The 17338-nt window shown below is 35.0% G+C and overlaps 1 protein-coding gene across 1 annotated transcript; it reads left to right on the forward strand.

The window, feature by feature from the left end:
* Positions 1-555: 555 nt before the first annotated feature.
* LOC124361746 (ras-related C3 botulinum toxin substrate 1-like) lies at positions 556-13777 on the forward strand. The gene is made up of 6 exons (XM_046815702.1): positions 556-700; positions 6577-6715; positions 10517-10631; positions 11867-11984; positions 12095-12255; positions 13423-13777. Exons 2-6 carry the CDS (start codon positions 6600-6602, stop codon positions 13498-13500), a joined length of 588 nt encoding a protein of 195 aa, XP_046671658.1. The 5' UTR covers positions 556-700; positions 6577-6599; the 3' UTR covers positions 13501-13777.
* The last annotated feature ends 3561 nt before the right edge of the window (positions 13778-17338 follow it).

The following is a 17338-nucleotide window of genomic DNA, read 5'->3' on the forward strand; positions in this document are numbered from 1 at the left end:
AGCATGAATAGTATTAACATGATCTGGTAAACAGTATTTAAGTTATTAAATAATGCAAGACACAACAATAACACTGTAATGTTATTTATTACGAGAAATATATTCACCCGCGTGTACAGAGGCTATGAAACCACTTCCATTACTGCACATTAATAATAAGAGAAGAAACAAAAAGTGGAAACAGAGATGGGCTAAACATTCTGATCTGTGGGATTCTTTACTGAACAGTTCTGTCTGACGACCCACCCGTCCCCGTCCATCGCAATCCCAGTTTGCTCAATACTCAATGCTCACTTGGAGCTAAACCATCAGGAAGCGGTCAATAATGCGTACCAATGCGTAATATAGTGTTTGAGAAAGTTAGTCACATAAAGTAAATAATAATATTGAATGGTTAAGATAAGATACTGTTATATTAACCATAGTTGATGTGCTTATTGAAATCATCATAATATGGCCTTAGGTGTTGATTTCCGAAAATGAGTCCGAAAAATATACTTGTTTACCGGACTCACCGGTTGCACTCCAGAATTATATAGCCAGTGAAAACTAAAACTCGCCACTTTTACTTCTATTCCTACCTAATCGCCGACAGTTCACTTAGTATTATTATGGTCATAAATGAGTGTCTGTCTAAGTGATGCATGCAAATTAAACATTTATATTTTGTAATTAAAGGAATTCAATTTTACATTACTGAGTAAGTGTAACTGTATGTATTGGTGCTTTTGTAAGTACTTTTGTTAATACTTCTTTTGTTCACATATGCATAGATAACTGTGGTTGACACCCAGTTGATTGAAGAATTGTAGGCAAACAGATAACATTTATTTTTAGAATTTGCTTGTTCCACATTTCTAGAATATTAATCAGTAATGTTTAATAGATTTCGTTTTCTAGAATCCTGATTATTTAGTTGTCAGTTATAGTTTTATATAAACCAAGACCCAGGTTATTTAACTTAACCACTAATATTAGTTTACCTAGGCTCTCAAGTTAAGATTTTTCTTCAAGGCTCTTGCATTAATTCTTATTTGATTCATACATCATAGCTTAGGGATGAATAGACCTAGGCCTAACAGTAATAATTTAAATATACCTGATGTTTATGGCCTATTACAATATTTTTACAGGCGCCTCAAGATCGTTCCCAAGTATAGTAAACCCTGTTTTGTTCTTAATGCTTAACCCTTTGAGTGCCATGGCATTGTGGATGTCAACAACAATATACGGGTAGACTTTAATAAGCGGCCTACTACACTCGTTATTCGGTTGTTTTTATCGAATGGTTCGATGTTTTTATCCGAAGGAATAATTCAATATTACGATTTATTTAACTTAGCATATGATTTCAGTTTATTAGTTATAGTCATTTTAATGTAAGCAATAAACAGCAAGAAGTAAGTAACTAATATTTTGAGACTTTGAAAATGGCGATGAAGGAGGAAAATGTGAGAGATATTTGTCACTAGTGATGAGATTTGTTGAAGTGGTTTCAACATGTGGGTTTGGCTCCTAATAACCCATGGGGAGAATTCTTTCCTCCTTTTCACAAAAGCGGTTACTCATTGATATATAACTGGGCAAGTTATTAATATTATAAGGTTTCTTTGATATCTAAGTCTAGGCCATAGTTGGTTTTGTTATTTTGAAACGTTAGTGTTAAATTTGATACGAGATTCTTCTTGTTTCTGTATTTTATTAAAACTTATTGTGTAGCCTACGAATTTTACATATCGAAGTTGGATAATATATCGAATTTTGTCTAATAAAAACAACTGAATAGCGAGTGTAAGCCGGAAAAATTCCCCCCCCCCCCCCCCCCCCCCAGTGTATAATAAGCAGCCACCACCACTCGTTAGAAATATAGCCTAGAAACTGTTGAATACAATATTTGACAGATAGATATTCATAATTAATCCAGAAGCTTCAAAATTCCGCAATTCATTTTGTTTTCAAATTGAAACGCTTTGATCATGTTTCTCCTTATCGAGGTGCTATATATATATCGTATGGGGGACAAAGGCAGCTATCCATAAATAAATAAATTAAAAATTACAATTATTAATCGAGGTGCTGTTGGCCTATTGCTGATGGAAACTGTGTGCAGGATACAGACCTGTATTTTAATTCACAAGGTTCTGTCTGATGGAGAGCCACAGTACTTAAGCAGGAGGCTCTCATCCCGGGAGGAGGTTTCAAAATACAGAACCCGTCATGTCACGCACTTGCTTAAATAATCATGTGATGCCACGTGGCCTGCCGTAATCAGGATTCTCAAGAAAGATAAGATAACAGCGACAACAATACCAATCACAATACCTGGAAATGCTTGTTGATTGATGGAATGTTAGTTCTGTTACTCAACTACATCGTTTTATAACGTTCTAAGTTCATTGAAAAAAGTTTAAGCGTTGGAGGCATATAACGGAATCTGACCCCATAAACAATTGATAATCGTTGTAATTTTGTAATTAAAGAGTTGTTTTTTCATTGTAAATACAATGAAAAATATCATGTTTGTTTCTATAAATTTATATTTTTGTGTTCTTCATACTGGTGTGGTCAGTATAATCCCAAAGTACCCATCGAAGTTAGATAATATATCAAACTGATAATATAATAGATAATAGCAATTGAATAACGAGTGTGGGCCGCTTATTAAAGTCTCCCCTATTTAATTAGTGGCTGTATAAACCCCTTTAGTGCTACAGTGTTGCAGAGAGCAACTCAGCATTTTAGTCTAATAGAGCAGAAATCCCTGTCTGTGTTTCTGCTTATATGAATAATGTTATTGGCCGCTAGAACCAATTTCCTGTTCCAAAGGCTTCAATGTTTTGATTTTCCTCTTTGGTTTCGCACCATGGATATCATAAGTGTGGATAGCTACATCAAAGTTAATGCTAGTCATATTTTTGTTATGATATGTACTATATCCTATCTAGATATAATTTTGTATTCTGATTTATGTTAGTTTGTATATACTCTGGCTATATATTTTCTAAAATATTGTTATCACTGTTTTTCTAAGTACAAAGGTAATGTGTTGTGCGTTGATTGCATCAAAAGTTTAAAGATGGCTGAATGTCAAATTCAAAAATTAATTAGAGAAATATCAAAACTGAAGCCATTCAGCGATTTTTGTGGGTGTCAGTCAACATCTTTGGCTTTCTACATCACTCACATTCAACACCATTACTCATAATGTTCTCTCCGTAAACAAGGCACATTCTCCAATGGATTTCTGCTTGCAGGAAACGAATAAAACTCCTCAATTCACATTTAGCTGGAGACTTAATAGAGGTGGCCAGGTTTATATGACTGCTACTCAGCGCAAACTAGCTACTTGAACTAAACAGTGACAAATGTTGTAGTGGGCAATGTGTACGATCAACTACTGGCCACAATGCGGAGCTGCCACGTGTCTGTCCATCATGGTGTGAGATTGGAGGTTGAATGAGAAAGCACCTTCATCTTCAGATGACTAGAGATAGATTGTTCTAGCTCTGTGCTCTTTCATAAACCTTATAGCTATGTCAATCTGCTTTTATGATTTGTATTTCTTTTGACAAAATAATTCTTGACAGTATGCAAATTCAATACTTCTTTTAGTATCATAAGGCTTCTGAAGCTTCAGTCCAGGTGATGTAGGTCATTGTAGCTTCTTTATCGCTATCAGTCTCTAGTGGCTCCTTAAGATATAACACTTTGTAATAATCTGGTCTGGCAAATGTTCCACAAAGTTTTGTTGAAGTACAAAAAATGTGTTCAATACTAAATGCATGATGGGAACACACTTTCCGGACTGAATTGTTCATGACAATTATCAACCATTCAGCACCTACGGGGCACGCCACTTAACTTGCAATGGAGTCTGGCGCACTGTGTCATAACCTTCAAAAGGATCGAGTGGGCGATCAACTCTTTTAGTCCCTATAAAGCTCCTGGGGGAGACGGAATGAGACCGGTTCGTTTGCAATGGGGGCTGGATATTCTCCTTCCCCAGCTGTGCAGACTGTTCAGAGCCTCTGTGGCCCTCAGGTACATTCCACTGTCCTGGAGTGCCCATAGTAGTGTTTATACCGAAGCAGCGGAGGGTTAGTCTGGATCGACCCAAGTCTTTCAGGCAGATATGTCTGTCCTCCTTTCTTCTCAAAATCAGGAGAAGATGGTTGCTAGGTTTGTTTGGGAGAGATCTCTTTTGGAGCGACCTCTACATACAAATCAGCATGCCTATACTCCAGGAAGGTCATGCGACTCGGCCCTCCATCAATTGGTATGCAGGATTGAGAAGACGCTGGCAGCAAAAGAGGTAGCCATAGGTGTCTTTTTGGACATCGAAGGAGCCTTCGACAATTATCAATGCGGTCTCCAGACGTGGTATTGATGGTCAAATATGTGACTGGATAAGGGCCTTGCTCACAGACAGGGTGGTTGTTACCACCCTTATGGGAGCAAGTGTCAGTGCAAGGACTATGAGGGGCTGTCCACAGGGCGGCGTCCTTTCTCCTCTCTGTGTGGAATCTAGTTGTGGACAACTTTCTAATGTCTTTGAACAGCAGCGATGTCTTTGCACAGGGGTACGCAGATGATATTGTGATTCTTGTGAGTGGCAAGTTCAACACAACAGTCACGGAACTGACCAATGCTGCTCATGGTGGGAAACTGGTGTGATGGGTTGGGCCTCACTGTCAACCCCACCAAGGCTGTTGTGGTTGCCTTTACCGGGACGCGACATTGAGTTGAAGTCCGAGGTCAAGTACCTGGGCGTGATCCTAAATAGGGTTCTAAACTGGGAACCTCATCGAGAAAGGGTCATCGCCAGGGGAAATGGTCTTTAATTCAATGCAGACGCGTGATTGGTGGGTCTTGGGGACTTAAGCCTAGGCTTTTGTACTAGCTGTATGTTTCCTAGTCAGATCTGTAGGGCTGTTGTCTGGTGACCAAAAACGGAGGCCAAGATGGCGGTAGCTTGTCTTGCTGGCATCCAAAGGATGGCTAACCTTGCTATCACTGGGGCTTTTCCTAGTGCGCCGGGTGCAGCTCTAGACTGTTGCCTCTACCTCTCCCCCTGGACATTGTTATTCGGGCTATGGCCAGGAGGAGGCCTACTTTCTTCAGCAAGTGGGACTTTTTTCGGACTGCAGCAATGGGCACTGTAGAATTAGCATCCTGGTTCTGGGGGAAGCTCTGCACATGATCTCTGATCAGATGTCACAACAATTTTCCTTTGACAAACCCTTTAGAATTGTAATACCTCCTAGGGACGATTGGTCGGAGGGAAGGAAACCTCTTCCACCAGCGGTGCTTGAATAGTTTAAAGATTGCTCTAAAACAAAAAGCGGCACAGGTGCTGGAATTGTGGGGGTGAGACCATGCAGAGAGCTGGTGGTCCCTATGGGTCCTTATCCTAAAATTTTTCAGGCGGAGGTCGCAGCCATTATAGAATGTGCTCGTGAGAATCTTCGTCTGCATTATAGGAGTAAGACGATCAATTTTCATGGATAGTCAGGCAGCACTGATGGCGCTGGACAAGAGTGTGTTCAAATCCAAACTTGTCTGGGATTGCTATCAAGTCGTTTTGTTCCCTTGCCAGAATAAACAATGTGACTGTTTGTTGGGTTCCTTGTCATATGGGGAGTCCCTGGGAATGAAAGAGCTGATGCCCTGGCCAACTGGGGCTCAGCGTCAATTAAGACAGACCCTCAACCGTTCTGCGGTATTCCAAGGTGTGAATCCTTTGGGGCTGTCTCGAAATGGGTTTGCGCTGAACATGAGAAAAGGTGGAGGTTGCATCCGGGCATGAGAATGAACAGAATGGTACTACAGTCGCCTTACCCTAGAGTGGTGTCTGACCTTCTCTCACTAAATAGATCAATGTCTTCTCGGGTTATAGGTCTGATCACGGGACATGGTCCCCTGAGGAAATATCTTCACAGAGTCTGCATCCTTCAGCAGGATCTGCTCTGTAGAATGTGTGATGAGCAGGATGAAACTAACGAACACTTGCTCTTTGATTTTCCTTCAATAGCAAGGAAGCGTTATGCCATCTTTGGTAGTTTGGACAAGGGTGGTGATTTCCCCAGGAGGACCTGATAGGTTGTTTTTGGCGGTTTATGGAACTGCAGAATTCATAGACTGGTAGGCCTCATGGTGTGCTTCCGGGGTGCGCAAAAGAACCTTGAGGGTTAAGCGTGACAGTAGGCCACCCCATAGAAGAAGAAGAAGAAGAAATGCATACCACTTCCAACACGTACAATACAGAAAATGACAAGATCCTTTTCTCTGTCTCTTTTTGCACATCTTTTTTCCTTACGTTCGCAATACTTTGCTTGAGTTCTATTTTTAAGATTGTCAGTCACTGCCATATGATCTCACTTATTTCTACTTCTATTGTAAAAGTGTCTTTCCTTGTCCCAGCTTTTGAAAATGGCAAAATATTTCCAAGGTAATAAATTTTTTGGGTTTACTATATAATATGTGTCCACACTTAGTTCTTAAAACGTTTACTATTTTTTATGTTAACTATAAATAGATGAATAATTCAATCACATGAAAATAATTATTTGTTCTTAGGTAATTTAGCACATAACCACGAAATGTCATCTGGAAGACCCATCAAATGTGTGGTTGTTGGTGACGGAACTGTGGGGAAAACCTGTATGCTCATATCGTACACTACAGACAGCTTTCCTGGGGAATATGTTCCTACTGTGTAAGTATAAGTAATGTACTACAGAGAGGACATAATATTACATTGGTCATGAAATTTTCGAGAAAACTTATTTGCTTAACTTAAGAGAAACTTTCCTAGGGAATATGTTTTTAGTGTGTAAGTTAGGATTAATTCTTTTGGATGCATTTTTGCAATTCCAAAGGATGTAGAGAGAACTACCCTCCTTGCCCCATCTGCACACCATTTCCTGTAGTCTTAAATTCATCAATTTTTTTTGTCTTAGTATTGCGCATAATATAATATTTAATCACCCAACATTTTCCTAGACTACTTTGAGTGTTAAAATCTGTTACTAAATCTGTAACTATCCCCAAAGATAAACAACAGACTAAAATTCTTATCAAATATTAACCCTTAAAGTGTCAATCACCTACTAGCAGTTGATTTTTACGTGTCTCAGATTGTGGCAGCAACTGATTTTCTATTAATGTGATATATTTGACATTTGTTACAGTGCATAAGCAAATATAACAATCACAACCTTGGGAATCAGAAAGAGTTGCTGATTTCAGAGATAAATTTTATTTTACTATAAAGACAATGGTAATGTATCAGAAAGTAATAATAAGTATCACCTGATTTATTTTTAGGGAAACCATTTTTGATCTACCTGGTTTTTATCATATTTTGGTATTGTTTTGTTAAAACGGTAAGAGAATTTAGAGTATTTTTATTATATTTGATGGCTTTTTTAAATATGTATATTCCCTCTAAGATAGTGTTTGTAAATTTGTGATTTTATGAAAAAGTATACATGTCTACAAAACACATGTGTTTATTTAGCAAACATATGTAGACCAGTGTGTGGAGAGCTCTGCATTTTATAAAATCTACTACAACAGATAACAGATTGTTTTGTGGTCTTTATAGACCACCAATTACCATAGATGCTATCAATCAACTTTGTTGAATCACAATCAATCACTTACGTCAGCAGTCGTAGTTCATAATCCATTAACTACTAAGTTCATGTAAAATTGTGAATAGAAAACTTATTAAGAAACTTAAAAGATAGATTAAGATTAAATACTTCTTTTTTGTTTAAAACTTTTAAAATCAAATATTTTCAGTTATATTTCACATTCATGATTATAACAAATAAAAACTATTCCAGGTTTGAGAACCAACCCAAACACCTTATCAACCCTCTGTATCCCATTAACCCTTCAAGCTGGTTTGACGTGTATAAAACGTCATCCCAAAAGTGTAGTCAGCTGCGGTTTGACGTACGTATTTAACGTCATGACGACATTCCGTCATGTGGTGAAACCTGTCGTTATTTTGGTGAACTATATCGGACTCGGGCTATATGGTATACGTTGTCTATGAGTTGGTCGATCTTTTGCAGCTGTTTGCAGTCGAAAATGAGTGCGACAGAGACAGCTGTATTGTTTACAAAACTGAGCATCTGACCTTGACATTGTGCGTATTCAGTTCGTTCGCGCCGGTGCAACTTGTTGCTATGCAATGCGTTCTGTGATTGTTGTCTTATGTTTTTAATATTATTTTGTTGAATAATATAATGGCAAGCTACATTTTATAGTTATCCCAATCAGTGTTGTAACTTTAGAATCACGTAGGAGTGTGTATAACTTACATTTATAATATAGGTTATTGTGAAATGTGCAGCAACGTGTTGGGTATATATATCTTTGTTTGGTTAGAGTGAGGTTATTTTCGGGAGTGTTATTGCATTTAATTTTTCTTTTTGTAATTCAATAAAACAATTGTGTTGATAAAGTGTCTACAGCCCGAGAAAAAAAGGTTTTTGTAAAAGCTTGCGAAAATATGGCGCGATCTGGAAAAATAGTCCCGCAGCAGGGTCCGGCTTGCATTTAAATACTCCCGCCTTGAAGGGTTAACCAACCTCCTAGCCCTGTCCTTTTTCTAAGCAAGAAGTCAGCTTGTTAAAAAAATTCATAAATGTCATTTCAGCCTACCTATAATATTCTTCATGTTGTAATAACTTAAGTACTACTTTAATTTGCAAGTACACATTCGGAACTCACATGTACATGAAAAATTATTTAAACTTAGTGTTTATTATTTTGAATTTGGTACACATTTATATTTATTTGTTTCTATACAAATTGTACAATTTAAACACGATGATCACTTAAAATAGTAAAGGATATTTAATTACTAATACTAATGTGTTATTTTATATTTTTTTGGAAATTTCTGTAAACACTGACAAGTTATATGAAGACGTAGATGGCTGGTTTTATGGATGCTAGCATCTTGTGTATAATTTTTCAATGTCTGGAAAACCAGATGTTGGCAGCAGAAAGATTAAGAATTTTAACTATAGCAGCTCATTGTAAGCGCTGTCTTAATTTCAAGAAATGTAATAATACAAGGAGGCGTAGGAAGTAAAAACTTGCTTTTGACATAATATATTTTAAAACAAACACATCCATATATATACACACACACACACACACACACATGCTGAACATAGCGTGTAATATATTTTGAGAATTTCTCATTTTCAGAGAACAAAAGGTGTAAAATAAAGTTAATATTACTCAAAATAAAATAAACAGAACCCTATAACAATTTGTAAGACACCAACCACAAATTGTAATAAATTTATATAACTGTTTCCAACAAAGTTTATATTAAGTTGTTTATTATTAGAAGATTGTTTCTAGTGTCTGGTTCTAAACTGTGTTATATACTTCTAAAGATAAAACATTTAGTTTTTATGTTAGAACTTACATAAACCACTATTTCATCTCTTATCTTACAACTATCTAATCTTAACATTGATAACAATCATTAGAATTCACTATTTAAAGGTTGCATAAACCAGTATTGAGCAAAACTATGACTTTTAGAGAGTGGTTAAATTAAATCATTTACATATTTTTATCAGATACAGTACAGTGTTAGCTAACTAAAGCCAATAATATTGATAGTCTATCAGGCTCAGTCGGAAGAATTAAGTAGATTTTGTGATAACTGAAATATCACTAAGTTATTCTGATGGGATTTACATGTGCTCAATATCTCATCATAACCCACTTAAGATGTAAACAAAGTTAATTACAAAATGTTTTAAGCATTCTAGAACACTTTGTTTTTCTCTAGGTTCATAAATAATTGAGTTGTAAAAAGTTTGAGCAACCGCTATATTGAAACTAAATGGTTTACCAAGTTTCAACTTTTTTGGGGGTTTTTGGAGCAGTTATCATTCCCATAAGCTGCATTATTCCACCAGTTGAATAGAAAGTTCTTTCAATTAAGATTTGTCTCTCTCTCTCTCTCTCTATCTCAGCTTGACTACCTAGATATCTTCACTCAAAAATTCCAACGTTTGCTTTCCAATGAACTCAGCTGAGATATGTATAATATCAATTTTTGTACTAAGTTTTAACTTCTTGGGGCCTTTTTAAGACAGTGTTTATTTCCACAAGCCATGTTATAAAGTATATATATATATATATATATATATTAACAGTGGGTGGTTTTGAGATCTGGGGGTTACATTCGGTGAAGTTATGCAGAAATGTGTGTGTATCGGTAAGTGCTGCCATGATGACAGTTGCAATAGGCTCATTTTGTATGGAAAATCAATCTAAAACCCTTAGTAAATAATAATGTTTCAGGTTCAACATTATGTAAAAATTGTGTGCTGGTTGTTTCAGTGGTAACATAACAAACTGATAAACAGTTTCATGTTCAGACTTAAAATAAACATTACCACCTCCACCTACAAATAATAATTATTTATAGTATAGTTTTGAAATAATATATTATTGAATTTGAACGTTTCAGATTTGATAATTACTCAGCCCCTATGGTTGTGGATGGGATCCCAGTCAGTCTAGGCCTGTGGGATACTGCGGGACAGGAGGACTACGACAGGCTCAGGCCGTTATCGTACCCACAGGTAAAAGACAAGTCTCTTTACTACATTGTTAAAATACTGTATAAATTGTGACACTGCATACGATTGTAACCAAAGTTGCCTCTTAACCTATTGAGGAAGCAATTACCCTAGTTTGTCTAGGACTGAATGTTTGAATTGATTTTGGCCAAAATGCATGCGTGTACTAAAATATTAATAGAATGAGTTTGGATACAGATAAATTAGTCAATTTTTCAGGACATTTTAGTCTCATTTGGTTGCATTACAATAGTGTTCGTTACTCTCTCCAAATAATTTTTATTTAATTTTTTGTGGTATATATTTACAAATTTTTTTAATAAAAAAAACAAAAGTCAAAAGCAACTGTCAATATTCTATTAATTTTTTTGTTTATCTATATTCAATTCATTCAATAATTGTTTATTCAAAACAGCACAATGCTTTTTACATGGAAAACCAGTTTTTATGGGATTACTTCATTATAAAGCATAATAACAATACAATCAAAACTTACATATTTTCACTTTTTGATAATTTTATGACAAGTTCCTGAATCAGTTGTCTTGGAGAGAGATAAAACTGTTTGTTTCATTCAATATTGTTATTATTAAAATGATAATTAAAATAAACTGTTTACATTACATACAATGACCATTCATTTACATTTTATAATTCATTTTTGTGTCAGTCTTTGAGTGTATTTGATATCTCAATGTCACTGTCCAAGTATCTGTCTACTTCTGAAGTACGGAAATTGTCTTGTTTCCTGAGGTAGCGGAAAAACTAAAAACTCATTCAACAACCATAAACAGTTAAACACTAAACATTTAGAACACGATACATAGAATGTAAGCAGAACATTGAAGTGGCGCAAATTGAGCATATGGCAAAACGCAAACAATAACATAACAAGCTATTAGTTTTGGTTCCAGTGTGCAAACATAACGAATCGAAACGAAATAATTGCTTATAAGGATGCACAAGGGCACAAAACTGCGATCTAGCAGAAAAATAAACAAATACGTGATCGTTAGCATCTAGAAAGAGCATGAGTGTCACTCGGGCAAGTTCCCCAATGGGTTAATTACATGATAATTTGGTAAAAAAAATTGATACTTATAAAAAGTTCTTTTTAAAATAACTGCAGTTGCAGTGCGTTTCACCTCAAATTGAGTACTATATATATATATATACATGGTATAATTTGGCTACATAGTGGTATCAATAACAGTTATTGAAACGGTGTGCTTTTTCAGACTGATGTATTCCTCATATGCTTCAGCGTGACCAGCCCTTCATCATTTGAGAACGTCACTTCTAAGTGGTATCCTGAAATAAAACATCACTGTCCTGATGCACCCATGATTCTAGTGGGTAAGAGAATAAAAAATATTTAAAAAAAAACATGTTATATAGAAAAACATGGGTGAGCACATCAAATCATATTACAAACCAAAATTCTATTGACAAAATAAACTGTTTAGGGACGAAGATTGATCTGCGGGATGACCGAGAGACGCTGAGCGGCTTGGCAGAGCAAGGGTTGTCACCCATCAAGCGGGAACAGGGCCAGAAGTTGGCCAACAAGGTGCGGGCAGTCAAGTACATGGAGTGTTCCGCTCTAACACAACGAGGGCTCAAACAGGTGTGTTTCTGGTTACTGTACTCTTCAGTCAGGTACTACTAGTTAGATCTAGTTCTTTCTGATAATCTAGTTCTATAGTTCTACATTCACAATGGAAAAATATAAACAATGCCCAATGAACCAGACGATGTCATCAAACAAAAACCATCTGATTTCAAATATTGATTATAGGAAAACTGTTTGTTGGTTAAATAGTCTTTTGAATTATGTGTAAAACATTACTGGCCAACATGGTTTTATACTATATAAAATACCACAAAATGTATAATGCGTAAACGTTGTTTTTTAACGCTTGCCATTACATGAACTCATTGAAAATCTACGTATTACGGATAAGGTTTGGAAATGTTTGTTATATACAGTTTCTTGTTTAACGCAAAAACCCCCATGTTAACCAATATTGGCTGCTTTTAACTTCAATTTAACAAATCTCATTTTACAAACTTTTCTAATATTACATACTTTTCATTTAATCCCTTAGCTTTGTTATTTTAAGATTCCATTGTACTTTGTATTACAGTAGAACCCCTCATATCCGGCCACCACGGGACCGAGCCCTTGGCCGGATAACGATTCGACCGGATAAACCAACCTACAGTTCACAGCACTTGACGAAACAAAACAATTGTACTGTACTGTACTAACCGCACTGGAAATAATCAACGAACTGTTTACAGGTTAAACCTATTAGCTCAACTGAGGACAACACAGGAAAATGTAAACAAATAGATACACCAAAATAACGCAAGAGTCTTGGGAGACTAGTGCGTGCAACTGCGCGTCTGCAAGCCGTGGTAAATAAATTTCGATATTGGCTTCCGGGAAGTGGCCGGATAAACCGAGGTGCGGTAAAACCGAGGCCGGATATGAGGGGTTCTACTGTATTTTGTATACAGTTTGAATATTATCATAAGATAAATTACTTTTTAACCATAACTGAGTTGGTTGTTTTTCACTTTAAATATTTATTAACTCATGTGTTGAAGGTTCACAATTATTTCTTATTCCAGATATGTAAATGAGAAATAAGACAACATATTTTCTGAAACCTTAAAATACTAAGATTAATTGTTGTCACTTTATCAGGATAGTAAAGAATAACTTTTTCCTCTTTGGGTTAGTGTTTTTGTGCCAAACGGGAACTAACCTGTCTCGTGCATTGTTCAGGTGTTCGACGAGGCAGTCAGAGCAGTATTACGGCCAGAACCTCAAAAGCGACGCCAGAGGAAATGCTCCTTGCTCTAGTTATTCTGCCCTACAATGTATTTTTTCATTTGGACTTTTGTACTGTTCTCTTTGTTGTACACATGAACGGGTATCTTCGTGTAGAAACAAAATATAAGCACAAAGGCAGATCAGTGCACAGCGACATTGTATATAAAATAGCTTTATCTAGTCTAGAACATAGATTTTGGTTTTATTTGATATTAACCCTTTAAGGTTGTGTTGATGTTTTATGCTTCAAGTTTACAGAACTCTTTTGCACATCACTACATAAATACAATAAAATCATTAAACTTAACTTTAATTGCTCTCCCTCAACTTCTTCAGTATGTTAAACTTCAATGAACTCATATTGTTGTATGAAAACTAAAGCTCAAATCATAAATAAAAGAGACGTTTCACAGAACAACTTTTTATAGAGCTATCTGATGGCCAGTTCTAATATTATGATTGATCCCAAAATCACAAGAAAATTCATTGTTTGGTCCCAGATACGTGAGACGTTTAGGTATATATTGTTTTTGTTCCAAATGGGTGTTTATAGACCAGTTGTATTCATGTTATATCATGGATTACGTTATAGAAAGCACTCAATGCTATTTAGTAGCTGTAGTTGTTGAGAATGGCTATTCCTCGACTTGCAGCAATAAGATGGAGTTTCTAATGTACCATATAACCTATCGGCCAATACTAACACAATCTTGGTTCATTTGACAAGAGTCTCATTTTGTCTTATACCATGTTGGCTTCTTTGTAAAGTATATTTTTCAGAGTTATACTTGATGATATTTTCATACTAGGGCTTGTTTGATACGATATGCAAATCAAGATTCGCTCTATAATTTTGATAACAAAGCGCATAAATTTATTTTTATTCCAGACATAAACATTAGTACTACTAGCTAATTTATAGATGTTTTGCAGCAGTTTCTCTTGAACACACTGCCACTTTTTAATTGTTGAAGTCAAATATTCCAGCTTGATCACATAATTAAACTGCAACCCATGGGTAGTGAGCACATCTTGGAACGGTTGTCGTATGTTGTCTACGCGGTGTTGTTAGATTTGATACTCTCACACACTTAGCTGGGTTTGTACTAAACACATTTTATTTTTCAGTTATTGATTCCTTTTTGGGACTGGCGATGGATTCCATCTTAGGGCTTCAAAACTATGTTTCCAAGTTTTTGGCTCTAGTAAATTTCGTTTGTCATTTGTGAACAGTGTATGGTATAGGAAACCTATTATGTTCTTTGTGGCGAGATTTGTATCATTAAAAACAGCCTGTTATACATTTAAAACAGTTTGTATTGCTCGGCTTAACCTTCACATTTTAGTGGAATGAGAGAAACCATTGAGTGGAACTCATCTCCTACATGTCCCCAGAATCTTATTGTGGCTCTCCTTGAACAAACATTCCAGGGCGTTGTAGTTCCCTGTCGACAACTTGCTTTTACAGCACATCAATTTTTTACTTAAAATCACAGCTACACAATAGAGCAAATATCGATTCTCTAAACATCCATAATCATTTCATTATCTGTTCATTCTCCTTTTATCATTTATGGACCCTTTTATTTTGTGAAACCGCAAGCAGACTGAGCATGAGTTTTTGTTATGGATATGGAGACCACATAGTCTTCTTGTGAAGTTAGGTAGAAAGTGAGCCTTAATGTTTTCTTTTGTCTCTTAATTGTCTTGCTGCAGCCACTTTGGTGTTAAGTTTGACTTAACACCAAAGGACTAAACCCATTCAGGATCTATTTAACAACAATTTTGTAAAGCCAAATCAAATTTTTGTGGGTAAAGACATACTGAAGTGATAACAGAATTTACTGAATTAAAATATGTTTCCCCATTCTTTTTATTATTTAGTTGGTTTTGTAGTTCTGTTCAATAATACAATACAAATTTGACTAAAATCCATAATTTTCAATTACATTTACTTTAATATAATGAATAGTCAATGAAAACTCTTTTAAAATTATTCTATTGCCATACACGTGTTTCAGTATTCAACCATAATCAATGTATGTTGAGTACTGAAACACGTGTATGGCAATAAAATAATTTTAACCCTTTGCACGCCACTAATAAATTCATTAACTTTCCTATAACGCCAAGACAAGTAAAAAAATATTGTTTCTTTAAGTTCAAAGCTAATTTTTATAACTAAGTTTTAAAAGGTAAAAGCAAAAAAAAGTACAAAATAGGGAATTTTAATTAAAATTAGCCTATTTATTGATAAAAATAAAAAAGAACTATTTACAAAAATGATTATTTCAAATAAATTTTAATTTCATTGTAAAATGTTACTAAACTGAAAAGTTTAATATACGTTTTACTTTTTATTTGAAGTTTGTTTTTGATGATGAAAGGATTGTGAGGGAAACAGGATTTTTCCAGAAATTTTCCATTGTTCAGTGATACAAAAAAACATTTTGTGGAACAGTATACAATGATACAAGTATACAATTTGACTATAAAAAAAGATAAATATTTCAAACTAATCACAACACCACCACACAATGGAGAATAATAACGAGATATGTAGTAGACACGCATTCTCGTAACAACTGAGTAATATGCGCCACGGATATGTTTGGTTATGGCTCTGTAGGAGACGCAATACTGACGAGCAGGTGGTCGGAGTTAGACCCTCTGCCGCAGAGTGAAGGTCGTTTATAAATACTTCCTTGGCAACTGTGATAAGCACGGAGCGTGCACTGAAGACCTTTTGTTAACTATAAAAACTCTCCAAGAGACATAATCTATAAAATAAGATATAACTCTATTTGGCGTTTTTGGACAAAGTCTACCATTCTAATATATCCGTCTACGGTGTGGGAAGGGTTAAAGAAGGGTTTTAGTTGACTATTCATTATAGTAATATAAAGATAACCCTGTAATGTGGAGTTAATAACATAATAGATTTACTTTTATTCATAAATAGTTTGTGTTAATAAGAAAAAATATAAAGCAATAAATAATTTTGTTTCTAAAATATTACTATTATTGTGAAGTAAGAACCATAAACTATAATTTAAATATCATAAATGGAAACAAATTCAACCCTCTAAAAGTAAATCACTTCATGGAATAGAAAAGTTCTTGTCAACATTGTCATTCGCTATTGTGTAAAAATTTTATTATATAAATGAGTAAATGAGACTTTTTTATACGCAAATCTGTTTTCTTTCTAAATTAGAATTTTTTAACAATCAGTTACTATTTTTTGTTTACCTGATTAATTCAAATTATAAATATAAAGTCTCAGTTTATGTTATATTCCTCCTGGCCATAAAAATACTCTGTCCAGTCCGGTCCAAAAATTAAGAGCTTTGTTTTTGATTTTTAAACAAAGAGTAACTGTTACCATTTATTTGATATTATAGAGCTTAAAAAGTAGTTCACTGTATTTTATTGTGATTTAATAATACTATACAATTTAAAACATCTTAATATAGTATGATGATGCTTATTGTGTGTGCAGGATGTGATTGCAACTTTCAGTATACTAATAAAATATTTTGTACAATTCTGTATTTTAGGTTTCACTCTTCTTTTTTGATAAGTGTAAGATCAGTCCAATAATTCTGGGAAAGGTGTCTACATATACCTTCTTTCTATTTATATATCGAGGAAACATACAAAAACTCATACATTTTTAAACCTACTGCTACGGATTCTGATTAGAACCATTTTTGCTCTAAAGAAATTAGGGATGAATTAACAGGAAATACTAAATTTTTATAACTTTATTTTGCTTTAAGAGCTAGCTATACTGGTGGTCAACTTCACTTAAACCTTGTATGAACTAAGTTAAACTTCAAACACTTTACAGCCTTATTGTGGAGAT

This window comes from Homalodisca vitripennis, chromosome 5 (assembly GCF_021130785.1).
Source record: "Homalodisca vitripennis isolate AUS2020 chromosome 5, UT_GWSS_2.1, whole genome shotgun sequence".
NCBI lineage: Eukaryota > Metazoa > Arthropoda > Insecta > Hemiptera > Cicadellidae > Homalodisca > Homalodisca vitripennis.

Coding starts and splice junctions, on each gene's coding strand:
- LOC124361746 (XM_046815702.1), top strand. CDS start 6,600: ATGTCATCTGGAAGACCCATCAAATGTGTGGTTGTTGGTGACGGAACT. Junction 10,632..11,866: donor GGCCGTTATCGTACCCACAG/GTAAAAGACAAG, acceptor GTGCTTTTTCAG/ACTGATGTATTCCTCATATG. Junction 11,985..12,094: donor TGCACCCATGATTCTAGTGG/GTAAGAGAATAA, acceptor TAAACTGTTTAG/GGACGAAGATTGATCTGCGG.